We start from the raw sequence: 14,481 nt of genomic DNA on the forward strand, positions 1-14,481 counted from the left end.
TACGGCAGCGCCTAATAAAACTTGCTTTCCATCAAGACAGCTCTACTCCCTCATCTCTCAGCAGTGTTATGCCAGACAAGTTATTTTTAAAATTAGTTTAAGAAAATTTGCCAAAAACTGGAATGCATTATGTGAGCTGAGGATTTCAGTTTTAGATTTTAAAGCCAGCTCAGACACGATTATATTAATACAATATATTGTGAAAGAATAATAATAGAAATACTGATTACATACTTAAAAGATTTAGGCTTGAAATAATTTCTAAAGAATAAAGCTATGATCATAGCCTGACATATTAATTATTAAGAGCCTGCACTATTTAATTATCTGATTTCAATAGCTCTAGGAAATTAAAGAGGAATATTGGACTCTATTATATTAAATATATGAACAGGCTCTGGCAAAGACATTCGCTAGAACTTATGACTTAACATCAATGACTTAATCAACACACCCCTGTCAATAAAACCGATACAAGCATAAAAGGGAAAGGAAGCAACTCCACTGGTGAGGGGCAAATCCATGGGCGCTCCTTCCTTGGAAATCAAATACAGGACAAGCAGGAGTGTAAAAGCAGCAGCTGTCACCATTTGTCACAAATCAAACGATACAAGGTAAAGAAAGCAAACCCATCAAGTAATCGTGCAATCAAAAGAAAAACAGAACAAATTTATACAATATACACACTACATACACCCCATTTCAGTTGTTTTTAAAGTAGTCTAGGTATCTTTTCCCCCTGTCAGATACAATGAAGGCCTTGAGAAGCAAAATTAGTTTAAGAAAAGTCATTTTTCCAGTGGAAATGTGCAGACCAGATTAGAAGGAGACTTGGAGAAACGTAATTAACAAAACATGAGACCATCTGAACCGAAGGTGTTTTATACCAAAGTCGTGGCTTACGTTTCTCTTCTACAGCTGCATAAAGCTACATCCTTTCCAAAGCTTCCACTTTTAAAAAGGTTACGTTTCTACTCACTGTTACAAACAAAATCTTTAAACTCTCATATAATAATCTGACCATTTGATGCCTTCTGAATTCTGCAAACGGTCTAAAGTAATGGCTCAGAAGAAGAAAAAACAGTAGGATCCCACTCAGCCCAAATTAACCTACCATTTTAACACTATAGCTGGATATTGGGAGGTAAGTACAGAAATAATTAATGGACTGATGTGACAAAATTCCAGTATTCTCCTCTTGGATGACAAGATGTGGAGGACAGACAGTCTCTCCTCCTACTTTTCACAAAGCAGTTAATTTATTTATTTTCTGAATGAAAATCTGTATGCCACAAGCTGTAGCATGGATGATGGCAACCCAGGGAAAGTGGTGATCTATTTACGAAAACAATTCAGCAAACCAGTACTCTACTCAAAACTTAACATGGAAGTATCACAAAATTAACCTTGGTGACCTTATAAACCCTGCTTCAGGTAAGGTTCATCCCTGAGAGGTCAACCTGGAAAAGCATTCTTGTGAGATGTGCTATCCCCTCAGCTAGCTGAAGACCAAGCAAACTCAATTTACAGGAGGAAAATGCATCATTTTCTTTTGCTGCCAAACATGAAAATACACGAGTTAACAAGCCTCTAACTTTCCTTCCCCATTCTGGCTAACAGATTGCCAAGAGTAAACGTAACGAAGGTAAAGACAACCAAATACAACATAGTCCGTTCAAGGGCTATTAACCAATACACATACTGAGCAGAAGTAGTAGTTTCTAATCATCTCTAAATACTAGCTATCTCAAAGATGACGGTGAGGAAATCACATTGCCTACCTCAAGTACTTTTGTAACCTGCATTAAAGTCACATCCAAAAAAATCTCACAACACAAAACATCTTTACTCTGTGCAATATCCCGGTGGTAACTGAGGGAAGGTGCTTCTGCATCTGGAGGTCAATGCTACTTCCTCCGTATTTGCAGACAGGAATCTACGGCACAGACTTGAATGACTTGTTCAAAGTCTCACAAGAAGTCTGGGGTGGAACATGGAACTGACTTGCCTTTTTAGCTACGGATATAAAGATGCCGTCATGCTCCCTCCTATCACATAACTTGCACACCAGCCCCAGGCAGCCAAGGTGAACTTGCCAACTTTATCTCAAGTTCTGGGAAAGGTTATGTCTCCCTCCACAAGAGGACGTACCAGAGATGTCTGAGTACCCTGTCTCACAGAAAAATATAACATCTCCAGGAATGGTTACTTATGCAAATCTATATGCTGTGAATTAGCTGAGGACGAAAGTACTTTTTTCAGAGTTGCCACCTGCAAAGTCATTTCTTTTTACCCTTCCTCCCATCTGCTTTAAAAATAAAGAAAAATTTAAAAAAGGGGACATGGCACACCTTAAATGCTACTATATTATAAAAAACCAAAACCAAAAAACCCCCCAAACCACAAACCCCCCAAACCACAAACCACCCCCCCAAACCACAAACCCCCCAAACCACAAACCCCCCGTTACTTTTACAATATTCTAGAAGCAGAGGTCTTTTCAGACAGATTAGCCCCAAGGGTGAGGACAAGAGAATCAAACCACTACGTAAAATGCTATCCTGGCTCCAGACAGGTTCTTGACCTTTAAAAGAAACAACAAAACCCCAGAACAACAACAACAGAAAATAAATCACTCTCAACAAAGTAAAACCACTTTAATTGAATTCCTACATAAAACAACATTTCTATGCAAAACAACTGTTTAGTCCAAAAGTAAATATATATGTTTAATTCTCTTTTTAATGTCAACAAGAATCGAGAGCTACCAGCGTTCCTTGGAGAACAAGCAGTAGTTAAAGTCTATCTTGCTGATGTTCAGAAACAGTACATTACATCTTTTAACCAGCAGTTCCCTATTGCACGTAACAGATTTGCTCTCCATTTAAGCACCTAAAAGCCTGGTACCTCACTAAATAAATTAAAACAAATCCAGTTTCTTCAGCAACCATCTTCAACATATATATCTTGGTAAAGCAACATTGCTGCAAGCTTTTAATAAATACAGAAAGAAAAGATTAATGACTTCTCATTGGTGTTTTATGGAATGATCTTTTCCCATAAACACTTGCTTTTCCAAACATTTGGGGTTTTTGGTATGTATGCTCTAAAATCACTACATGTAGTATATTTAAGGAAAATTCTCCATACCTAAGTCAGTACATTTGCATGGCACAACTAATCTGAGCTATGAATTTCAATGTAAGGCTGTAAGGAGCTCCTTGCTGAACCTGAAATAAAAGTGCCTCTTAAGGAGCTGAACACAAAGCTGCAGAGGCCGAATGGGAGACCATTACCAATGAGGGATTCTAAGACGTTTGGAATTGGCCTAACTTTCCTCTTACTGAAGGGCTTCTTTTGTGTGTGTTATGTCAGAGGAACAAAATTGTGCAACCCTGAACATATGGACGCTGCATTATGGTCAAAGGTCTCTGCCCCCTCCCTCCCCCCCCCCCCCCCCCCCCCCCCCCCCCCCCAATATCTACTCTTCTTTCGGCAGCAGTATAAGACATTAAGCAGCTCCCTGTAGTACAATGATACTGTGGTTGCTATTTACAGTAGAATTAATGCATCTGTGCCAGTAGGGCAGAGTTCATATGAAAAATATACACAATATGGTCATTTTTAGCCAGATTAGGATATAAAAAAAAATTTACTCTTCAAGTCCCAACTTTAAACAAAGAACAGTTGTCAGAGGTCTTCACACCTCCTGAGTATGTTAGAGTACATTACCCTAACGTATAAAAACAAATATTTACACCTCCAGAAAGTACCAAAGAATTTTTAAAAATGCTAGAAGCTCTCAGCGTGCAAAGTCAGCAGGAACTGATTATCCAGGATGTTCACTATTTGTAGAGACAGTCTTGGAATCAAGCATTCAGAAGCAGAGTGCAAAAGACTCAGGAATTATTTCAGCCCATTTCTTCTTGTTGTTGTTTTGTGTTCTTTCTTAAAAGAAGTTTTGTTGGTCCATACTACAAATCCTCTTTAAAAAACACTTATCAAGGTAACATTCAGCTTAGTGCAAATACAAAAATCTTCTAGGATCTGTAATCTTTTCGAACAGTGTGAGCCATCCAGTTCACTTTAGTAGTCCAACTCTCCCGGAGTGCTTCATCAAACTTTTGCTTAAATTGTTTTAGTGCTTCTTCCTCACTCTTCCCTAAGGCGAGAGAGTCCTAAGACGACAGGAAAACAAGTACTGTTAGGAATTTTAAAAACCACAGTTAAGGCCTCCTTCACCCTTCAACACAAGCCACGTTCTGGTTTTTTTCTGTTTTGACACTTTTCCACCTATTATTCATTGAGCAATACCTCAGTGGTATTTTCTGGGTTTAAAGATAAAACTAAAGAAGAATTAAGCAAATAATTTTCACCTTTACAGGTCTGCGCATGTGCATGAGCCAAGACGTAAAACACCCCTGAAATGCCTACACGTAAGATGCAGGGATGCTGAACTCACTATAGAATGGGTGAGAGGAACGTATATTCGTAGTTTCCTTTGACCGCTAGGACTGACTACAGACCTTGTTCTACAGAGCTGAAAAAGAAAGCTTTGAGAACTATGTGGAAATCTTTGAGAGAAATGGAAAACAATTAAAATGTATTCATCTTAGAATCAAAATTCACATACTGGAAAAATGCTAAGTCCTGCTGAGCTGTAAATCTTACTTTACCTTGAGATACTGGATGTCCTTGACAGAGGTTAGCTCTGGAAGCCCTGCAGTTAACATCAGTGCAAAGAGTGTAATAAATAGGTTTCCATGTTTTCGCAGAATCAAGTATGCTTCTTCACAATACTGGCGGAACCTTCATGTTCAACCACAAAGCACATGCAATGAAGACAACACATGAGAACTTACACAGTTGACAAATACATGTAAAGATTTCCAAAAATTGTTATCTGGTCTAACTCATATATTGTAGGAACACAGTAACAGAAAGGACAGAGATGTCTACAGAACCTCCAATGCCTTTCCACAAAAATACCCCATGCCTCTCCAACAAGCCCGTAAAACATCAGTACAAAAGACCAAAGCTTTACAAAAAAACCACTGTTCTTCAGAAAGAGCAAAAAATGCCAAAGATAATGCCAGTGTCCCATCTCCCTGAGAATTTGCTAGGTGAAACGCCCTGATGATCCTGTATAGCAGACCTACAGTGGAAAAACAAAAGCTCTATAGCAGTCCCTACCAATCCAGCCTGTCTCTGTAAGGTAATTCCTTCCTGCAAACATGGTCAAAACTGAACCGACTGCCAGATCTGGCATAAAGACCCATCACGCAGACACTTGAGAACTTGCTCAGTGTCCCCGAATCTGCCACTGTCCAGCATCTAATCTGTAAATTTCCACAGGAAGTGGGAAGAACCCTTCAGACTAAGATGACAGGTTATATTTCAAAGAATAAATTCTCTTCTGAGGCATTTTTCAAGTGAAAGTGGAATCCTACTGCCATTTAAAGTACTCCATATTCCACAGCACTTGCAATAGCACAGTCACCTAACAGCCTTTACTTCATGGCTTTAAAAATGGAGCTACAGATTGATTTCCTTACTGTCCAGGACAGACATGGGTCACTGGCAGTTGTTTTCCATTCCTCCTAGAAACACCATTACAAATGTATGTACAGCTTCTTCCACCAGAAGTAGTGATAAGATTTATCAAGCCATACCCAAGTACCTAATTTCATATCTCTGTCAATAAATTCTTCTTGTGAAAACTGATAGCAAAGCGAGAGCAAAACATTCAGAATGCCCCTCCCATCAATTGGCGAGAATGATATAGAAGGGAAGAAGAAAAATCTGCCTCAACAGGAAGGATCACAGAGGGTAGTTTTCCTTTGTCGTGTGCTTTCACATTCCATTGTAGCTCTCTAACCCAAGATGGGAAGGGGCATGCAAAAGTGTTGGATTAAGAGCACGTGGCTCTATATGCCTAAGCATCTAAGTAAGGTCAGGACTGATTCACACGCTGAATGTGCGTTGATGGACAGAAAGGGCAGAAGGGAGCCTGTTTCTAAGTCCAGTACTTCATCTCGCTTGAACAATAGTCTGTGGAATCTCTCCCCAGTGTCCAGTGCTGCTGAAGGTAAAAAAAGATGAGCCCAGAAGAATCCGTCATCTGGAGGAGCTGGAATCTGTCAGCTGGAGGAGATAAAAAGGAACTGTACCCTTCCACTGCAGAGCTGCAGTTTCTGATGCATGAAGTAATTTGTATATATATTCTAGCTCAGGTAGAGAAGTAGATAGTATTGTAAATGCATGTTAGCACACTTCCAAACAAGTACAGATGAGGAAACCAAACCCAGATAGGTTCCTGGTGTGCTGGAAATTATCACCAGAGATCATCTCAGTTACAAAAGGAAGAGATCAAAATAATACTCACCGACCAAATTTTTCAGTATTCCCTGTTTTTCCTTGTTGAATAACATGAATGAAATCGTAGGTGAGTATGAAAGGTACCCGTTCCCTTTTAATTCCAAACTTAGACTTGAAGTTTCCAAGAATATGCCCAAAATCTATATGAAAAAGCTAAAAAAAACCCAGAAGTGAAAATTAATTTCTCCAGTGAAATATTTCACTTTTCTAGTATCTCTACAGGATGCTGGTATCAAGAACAGTTAACTCATAATGCTACTCTCCACAGCCCATGGTTTCAACCCTTTGGGAGTATTTAGTTTTAAAACGTTTCAAGATTTAAAGTCAGTGATAACTTTCATGCTCTTACGAGCGACCACTGCTACAAATCAGCGTGCAGAAGATTATCCCAGGTTTAAGCTTCTAATGTCTGCCAACAGACATCTTGTTGGTAATATCAGACAGAAAAATGAGCCCAATGATGAGCCCATGAGGCTCAACATCATCGTATCCAAGGGCTTCCTACATAAAGTCCGGAGCAAAGCTAGTAGAACTTAAGTTAATCTCAAGGAACCTGTGACAGTTCTCCCACTTTCAAATCAAAGATAAGGGCATTTTGGCTTTCTTCTAGTAGGTAAAAACTTAAAAGAATACTGCAAATGTCTATAAAACTCTCACTTTTATAACACTTGCTAGTTTTATAGGCAGAATAATTTAAATTAAATCAGACACATTACAGTAGAAAGTAAAAATTAAGCAGGAAAATACATTTTAAGAGTTTATCTAGGTTCTAGGTTTTGAGACTTATATCACAGCATTATGCTGGTACTGAGTTCCACATTGACAATTTCTGCACAGGTGGACTGTAGAGACTAACTTCAGGAAAACTACACAGCTCAAAACCGTAATTCATGTATTTTTAAGGATGGTCTTTTGCAAGATACTCTAAGACTACTTTTATTCAATGAGTCTGAACCATCAACAGGCCTTTTGGATGCTCTGAAAAAGTTCTATAGAACAGCCTCACTTGATACAGAATTGCTTACTACGCAGGCATCGGTCGGTCCTTCCACTAGTCTTACATTTCCTTTCTTTGAAGCTCTCTCCAATTCTCAGTAAACAAAGACATCAGTTCTAACAATGTGTGGATTTAATTTTACTGAGACACTAAAGAAATTAAAAGTTCTCAAGATAATTCTTGCACAACAGAGATACTGTAGTTATTCTGCCTACAGAAGAGATTTTTACCTGACCATTTTTTCTGACCATGATGTTGTCACTGTGTCTGTCACCAATTCCCAATACATAAGTAGCTACACAGTAGCCAGCACAAGACAGAGTAAATTCTTCAATGGCTCGATCCAAGTCATCTCTGTAGCCACAAAGACAAACAATATTAGTACATACTACTGGTAGTTCATGTCACGCCTTGACGTCAAAAAAGATTTTTGCGTGTTTAAACCAGAAGCCCATTAGGATGCTATAAAACTAGACTTATTTGAGAGAAAATACTGTAAAAAGTAGCTACGGAGAATAGGAGAAATGCAAATATTATGAAAGGCAACAACATCAAGACTTGAGACCCATGTAGTTTTCTTGGGTTGGTTTGTTTGTTTTGCCAAATCTAGTATAACTTACTCAACAACATGCAGACAAAATGCTGCAAATGCCAGAATTTCAGCTGGATCGTTGTTTGAATTCCAAGGGCACCATGAATCTGAGTCAGAATTTGACATACTAGAAAAATAAGTAGTAACAAACCTGCCAGAAGAGCCACACATTCCTCAATATTGAAATAGAAACTTGCAGGAATTTTGTAGCTTACACTATAGATGAGAAAATAACTGTAGAAATTACCCTAAATTGTATTCCTTCAGCCAGTTTAAGAGAGCATCTTTGTTGAAGGCAGCAGCAGCAGCAACATTGCTACTATTTAACTGAATGTCAGCAATGGTTTCTGAACTAGAAACAGCCTCAATAAGGCCAGAGTGATCTCCAGTTGCTAAACAGCCATACGGCAATATCCTGAAACAAAACACAGATTCATGTTAAAAACAAAAATAGTAAGAATGTTTCTTTAGTGTATCAATATTTTCAGCAGGCCGAATACTCACGCTAACTTGAACATTCAACTCTCAAAGGTTAACATACAGATATTGCTTGCAAAGTTAAAATACCAGCAATACATTTAAAACATTAGTTTTTCCTATTACATACATCCATGTAAAAAAAGAAATCATAAGCAATCCTAGTTTTTCCCCTTTTACTAGGGAACACAGTTACTTGTAATTTTATAGGAGAAACCATAGAGGGAGTCCTTTGTTTTCATTTGTTAATTTATTGGCTAAACAGACAGTAAGTTACGCTCATGTTCATTCTAGACTAAATTACTTGTGTAAATGGAAATGAGGATCTTATCCTTTTCCCCCGTCCTTCCTATTTCAACTTAAAATGCTAGAAACCCTTTTAAATATAAACATAAAATAGTGTTTTCCAACTCTTACTAATTTTAAGCACAGAAACCTAATGAAAAACAGGAATACATCTTTTAACCCGCCTGATATATAAGAATATTCCTGTGCCTAGTAAAAATATCTACAACAATATCATTGCATTAAAATAAGACACAGTTAAAGATATGAATCAAGGAGAGATGTGTCTAAATAGGCAAGTGTATTTTTCCAAAACGTCTCCTCACTCCAGATGCTTGAAATGCTGAACAGAATGGCAACTTAGATGGGAGCTAAATGCATGCAATGGAAACTGAAAGCAAACTCTTCAAAGGCATTGCATCACAAATTGAGGTGTCCACTCTCGTGCTAGGCATCTCAGGTCACGCGTATTATCTCAATTCTGGTCGTGGATCCACGTATAAAAGAACGGATGCCCATGCAAATCTAACTGCAGTGCACAAGCTACAGACTAGCCCTCACGAACTTCCAAAGCTGTATAAAAAATTGCAGGACATATTAAAATTTGTGTGTGTATATACACATATATAAATAAAGAAAAAGCACTGCTGGTGGAGTTTTCATCAGTATTTATATATAAAACAGATATTAAGTTTGATTGCTACAAAGCAGAACCACATCTCTTAACTGACACAGCCTATTATCCCAAGCCATAGAAGAAAAATAAATAAAATTCCAAATGAAATTAATCAGAACTTTTTGGCGTAATAGCTATTAGATAACTGAACAGTTTCTCTGCCTCAGTGATAACACACAGCTGAAGCGGCACAAGTAGTAATAACTATATAGTGGGGGATTCTTCTCTCCTGGCAACAAAGCAAACTGAAAACCAGATTCAACAGGGTATTTAGAGAACACTCAACTTCAAAACAAAAAGAGCAGTGCAGATTTGGAACCTTCTTCCCGTTTCTATTCTAATCTATTTCCCAGTCAAAAACCCCAACTCTCTAGACCAGAGGGTTCTCACAATGAACAGAAGGGTACCTGTAATTACCGAACACCAGCATTCATGACACAAGGAAGCACTGCCCATCCTTATCACGACACAACAAATGCAAGCCAAATATTGCCAGGTTAAAGTGCACGCTGGCCTTCTTCCACGGCATTTCAACCCACCCTACTTGCAGCTTAACTGGGCACATGTCCAACAACTTCCCCTTCAAAAGCAAGCAATGATGAAAGCCTTCAGCCCCTTGAGAACTGTGTGCTTACAACTGGAGGAAAAAACATCCTTGTCAGAGAGACAGTTTGACAGGAGTCAAGTTAGGGACAAATCCTCTGGGCCCTTTCCATCTCATCCTGATCTTTCGCACTTCAACATCTGTCAGCAGGACACGCCCCCTCCTTTTTAATGCCAGTGAAGACCACGGACAGATCAATCCAGCAATCCTGGGCAGGACTGAAAATTTTCTTCTTCACTTCATTTAGTACTGTTCTTTATTTCAAGAGTTTAATTCTCCAAAGCAGTATCTTTCCAAATACAACACCAAGTTCTGGTAATTTATCAACGCAGCCTCTGTAACTTCAGGTCCAATGGTTTAAAAATAATGACATTCTTTAGACTTGTAACAAATACATTTTTCAATATGTTTGTGAACTCTGATTTCATTCATACACAGCCACTTAACATCAGACTTCACACACGTTAATGGAGGTGAAAATGAAAACTCACGATAAATAGGCAGTGAAATGAAAAAGTAGTTTGGAGAACTCCCTCTATCTGTCCAAAAAGTAACGAAGTACTAAATACTTCTGTGACAATGTGCCACAGCAAAGGTCACTCAACATAGATTAAACTCCTCAAACTTGTTGTTCTGTTACTTTACCAATTTCTCCCTTAACACAATTTCAATGCTGTAATATAGGTAAAGCAGTGGAAATACTTTTTGCAAGGATTACTCTCCTAAGAGGTACAACACTGGAGACCCCACAGCATGCTTGGGAAGACAGATGTTATGCTCCTCTGCTGTGACAGGAGTATTTAAACTCCTGTATTTGTAGTATTTAAACATTCCTCACAGAAATAATAAAGTTATGTAATCTACTATGACTATGCCCATACACATGACTTCAGGCGTAGAATTTTTTTTAAAGCAAAACAACTTGAAGAGTTCTAACTTTTCAGGGGGTTTGAACCTCTGGAAGTCTCATTTTGTCACTCTGCAGACGCAACCTCAATATAAATAGTGTTTAATTTAACAAGTTTGTTCCATAATTGCCCATATTTAAAGTACAAGAACCAACTAGAGATAAACTACAGAAAGAACTGAGGAAGTTTGGCTGCACATACTAATGTCTTAGGCCAACTATTTCCTGCTCAATTTTCAGGTATAGTTTGTCTTAGAAATGAATAGGTATGGGGATTAATTAAAGAATATGCTTCTTTGGTTTTCTCATTTCTCTCTGGTACTTGACGGACCGACGTCTAAGGTAAACTGACACTGAGCCAGACTTCTCTAAGCGACAGAGCAGTGTTTGTCTGGGGTGACGGTCTTTGCTGTCTAATGGCTGGGTCTGTACTGAGAAGCAGATGCAATTTACATCTGAAGTTCTGTTCAGTTGTGCACTCCACAGTCCATCCAGTGATAGCCCAGGATGAAGGGCCTACTGGAGTACACGGTTGCATCCTCCTGCATACACCTCTTTCCTTTTCTGATACAAACCCTGGTCTTGTTCTGGTATTTTGTCAGAATGCACACACGGGAACCTAGACAACAAAACACACCATGTGTGAAAGAGGCCAGTGTACCCATGAGACAAATTAGTTGACAGTTACACAAACAAACCAACCAACCTTTCTCCTTCTTCAGCTTTGGAGATCTCAAACCCAATATATATTTGGTATTCCTCTGCAGAACTGAGAAATCCCACTGGGAATATCGTGCTTGCTTTAGACACAGACTGGGCTAAGATTTCACTTTAAATTACTACTAAATAACTGACTGCGGATTGCAGTGCAATTATAAGGAAACTGATCCTATCCCAAACTCCTCAATGGCAGCACATTGGTTGCCATTTGATCCACATTACATAGAAGCTGTACAATTGGCTTGTGGCAAGATATTATTGATTGGAAGAGAGAGGCAAACAGCAAGTGCTCTGTTCTTACACTGGTGAAACAAGTGAGAAGCCCTGCTTTTACTTGAATGGAGTTATCAGACTTTCTATAGTGGAAAAAAGTTGAAAAGTGCAAAATCCGTTAGACATCCACAAAAGGAAAAAGGGAAGGAACAGCTTCAGGGAAACTAAAGGCTCAAAGGATGACACAGTGCAAGAAGAAAAAGACTCCACTCATTGGTATGGACATATGAAGTTGTATTTTTCAGGAAAGCAGATCTATTGGACACTACTTCTTCACCTGACACCATGTCTCTTACCCAAGCAAAAAGAAGCAAGGCAGCAAGTCCTGACTCATGAACAAGGCAATAGAATTCATTACCACTGCTGTTCATTCACAGATTTTGGAGTTGCCTCTTCTTGAGAGGCATGTAGACTGTAAACATGGAGATCACAAAGTCTTACCCTCTTAGCTGCGTCCTCATGCTCCAGGCGTTCGGAGTGCTGTTTTGTCCAAGTCTCTTTTCAATTAGGGGCATTTCAGAGCCTTCCCTTGGCAACTGCCTGTTTAATTTCTCTTTGAAAGACACAGAATTGTAACCCTGCCTCAATCCCAGAACTTTATTTTAGAATCATAACTATGAGAGGATGAATGGAAGGAAGATGCTCCCAGTTAAGTAAATAAATGGAAGAGGCCAATTATAGAACTTCAATTCTCACTAGGAACTTCCCCTTTCTACTTTTTTTCTTCTGAGAGTTTTAAGAAAAATCTTGGACATCAGAGCCACTTTTTGGTCTTCCTTTGTTGAGTTTAAAAAAATGCCTTAGTCAGGAAAAGCATATTTGATGACTCCTAATCACTATTCCTGTTTGCTAGGCATGGTGTGTGGCCCAGGCTGGAACCACAAACTAAGCTTCTGGGAAGGCAGCAACCAAAGAATGCTTCATCTGGGATTCCAGAGCTGCCAGAGGTTGTCCTTGCCCCTAACTGCTGGATCAGCCTCCTCACAGTCTATTTATAATGACATAAATTATCTAAAGTTTCCTCAAATCAGTGTTCAACTTAACACACACTCAGCCACCTCATCACAAACATACGCTTCCAGAAACAATTTATTATTCACATTCCTACCTTATCCCATATTTCACTCAAAGGAATCTTTCCATAAGCAGCATAAGTTTAAGTTTACTGATCTGTGCGGGCTGATGTTATGTGCCTTATGAAGCTTCCACTATTATGCTTGAACCACAAAAAATTTGAAATGAGCTCAAAGAATCTAAATGAAGTATTTCAAATAATATTTAAATAAGTACTTCTAGCCCTGTAAACAACACTTAAAAATTAAACACAAAGGATTACAGCTCTTTCACAGGCATACAAAATTGAATTTATGGCCACCAAATGGTTTATAATAATGTGACACCCAGTATCTTCTTTAGAACTATTTTTCTAAAAATATATTAGAATTTGAGAATTATATTAGCTAAAACTGGTGCACAGATTTGGCTGGAAAAGTTCCCTATGTGCTAGGGGGTTGTATGGTACCACTGAACAATGCTTGATACTGTTTCTCTTTGGAATGCTCTAGTATTCCTACAAAGAAGTCATGCTTATCTTCGCAAGCATATGAAGGTAAGAAAGCTGCTTTGCAAGAGACTTTGGAAGATATGAAGGTATTTCTCATCTGAAAAATGCGTTCTGACATCCAAATAGTGTTTTCATCAAGAAAAGAAAGCAAAGTGGGACTTCAGAATGTATGTTGAAGATATTCACAATGACTGTAAGTCTCCGTGTAAACAACGATAAGAGGACTGCTCACAGCAGGAAGAAAAAGTGGCTACTACAAAAAAATAGTTGAGTTCATTGCTACTTACACAACCGATTAAAAAGTGACCAGCTTACATGGGAGGAGATATTGTCCTAGAGACTTGACTAATGAACTAGTAAATAAATGAAAATCCCACAACCCTCCTCATCATTCTGAAACAAGTTTTCCAAATGCTGGAAACTCCTGTACTCATGGTATCTGGGAAAGGTTTATTATTTCATTTTGAAAGATGTGGCTTTGCAGGAGCAGCAGAGCAAATGAGAAGATTCTTTTCAAAGGGAGTATTTCTGCCCTAACAGAATACTTAAATTATGAGGTTTCATTTCTACTGTAAGTCTACCTCACAAAACCTGTCCAAAGGAAGCAGAAATGGAAGCCTGAGCATGAAATATGGGCAAGTTCAATACCATAAAAACCTCTTTAGTACTGCAGTACAAATGCACTAGGACATCACGCTTTTTCTCCACTGACTTTATAATGGCTGGATTAGAACTACTTCATTGAAATGGCATTGAAAAGTGAAATTTTAAGGAAACTGCAACATATTTTTTTCCCCAATATAGCAGTAGTTCTAAATATATTACCTTTCCTGTCAACCTCATTTACTATAGAATTATCTTACTTTGGAATGACTATCCACTATTTATCATGACTCAAAAATACAATTGAAAACATGCAGTGACTGAGATTAGCAGGTGGTAAGCATAAAACAGATGGAAGTACTTTTTCTTACATACATACTTAAATAATAGAAGTCTTTCACCGCA

At 38.4% G+C, this 14,481-nt stretch overlaps 1 protein-coding gene across 2 annotated transcripts in view; it reads right to left on the reverse strand.

The window, feature by feature from the left end:
• Positions 1–3,484: 3,484 nt before the first annotated feature.
• The window catches only part of PIK3CB (phosphatidylinositol-4,5-bisphosphate 3-kinase catalytic subunit beta), an 85,625-nt gene continuing 74,628 nt past the window's right edge, over positions 3,485–14,481 (reverse strand). For both annotated transcript variants that reach the window (XM_050902797.1, XM_050902798.1), the window contains 5 exons: positions 8,215–8,382; positions 7,606–7,729; positions 6,386–6,531; positions 4,677–4,809; positions 3,485–4,178 (listed from right to left, as the gene is read on the reverse strand). In XM_050902797.1, coding sequence (XP_050758754.1) covers positions 4,041–4,178; positions 4,677–4,809; positions 6,386–6,531; positions 7,606–7,729; positions 8,215–8,382 — 709 coding nt within the window. In that variant the 3' untranslated portion in view covers positions 3,485–4,040. The remainder of the gene's footprint in view (positions 4,179–4,676; positions 4,810–6,385; positions 6,532–7,605; positions 7,730–8,214; positions 8,383–14,481) is intronic.

Source organism: Gymnogyps californianus, chromosome 10 (assembly GCF_018139145.2).
Source record: "Gymnogyps californianus isolate 813 chromosome 10, ASM1813914v2, whole genome shotgun sequence".
Taxonomy (NCBI): domain Eukaryota; kingdom Metazoa; phylum Chordata; class Aves; order Accipitriformes; family Cathartidae; genus Gymnogyps; species Gymnogyps californianus.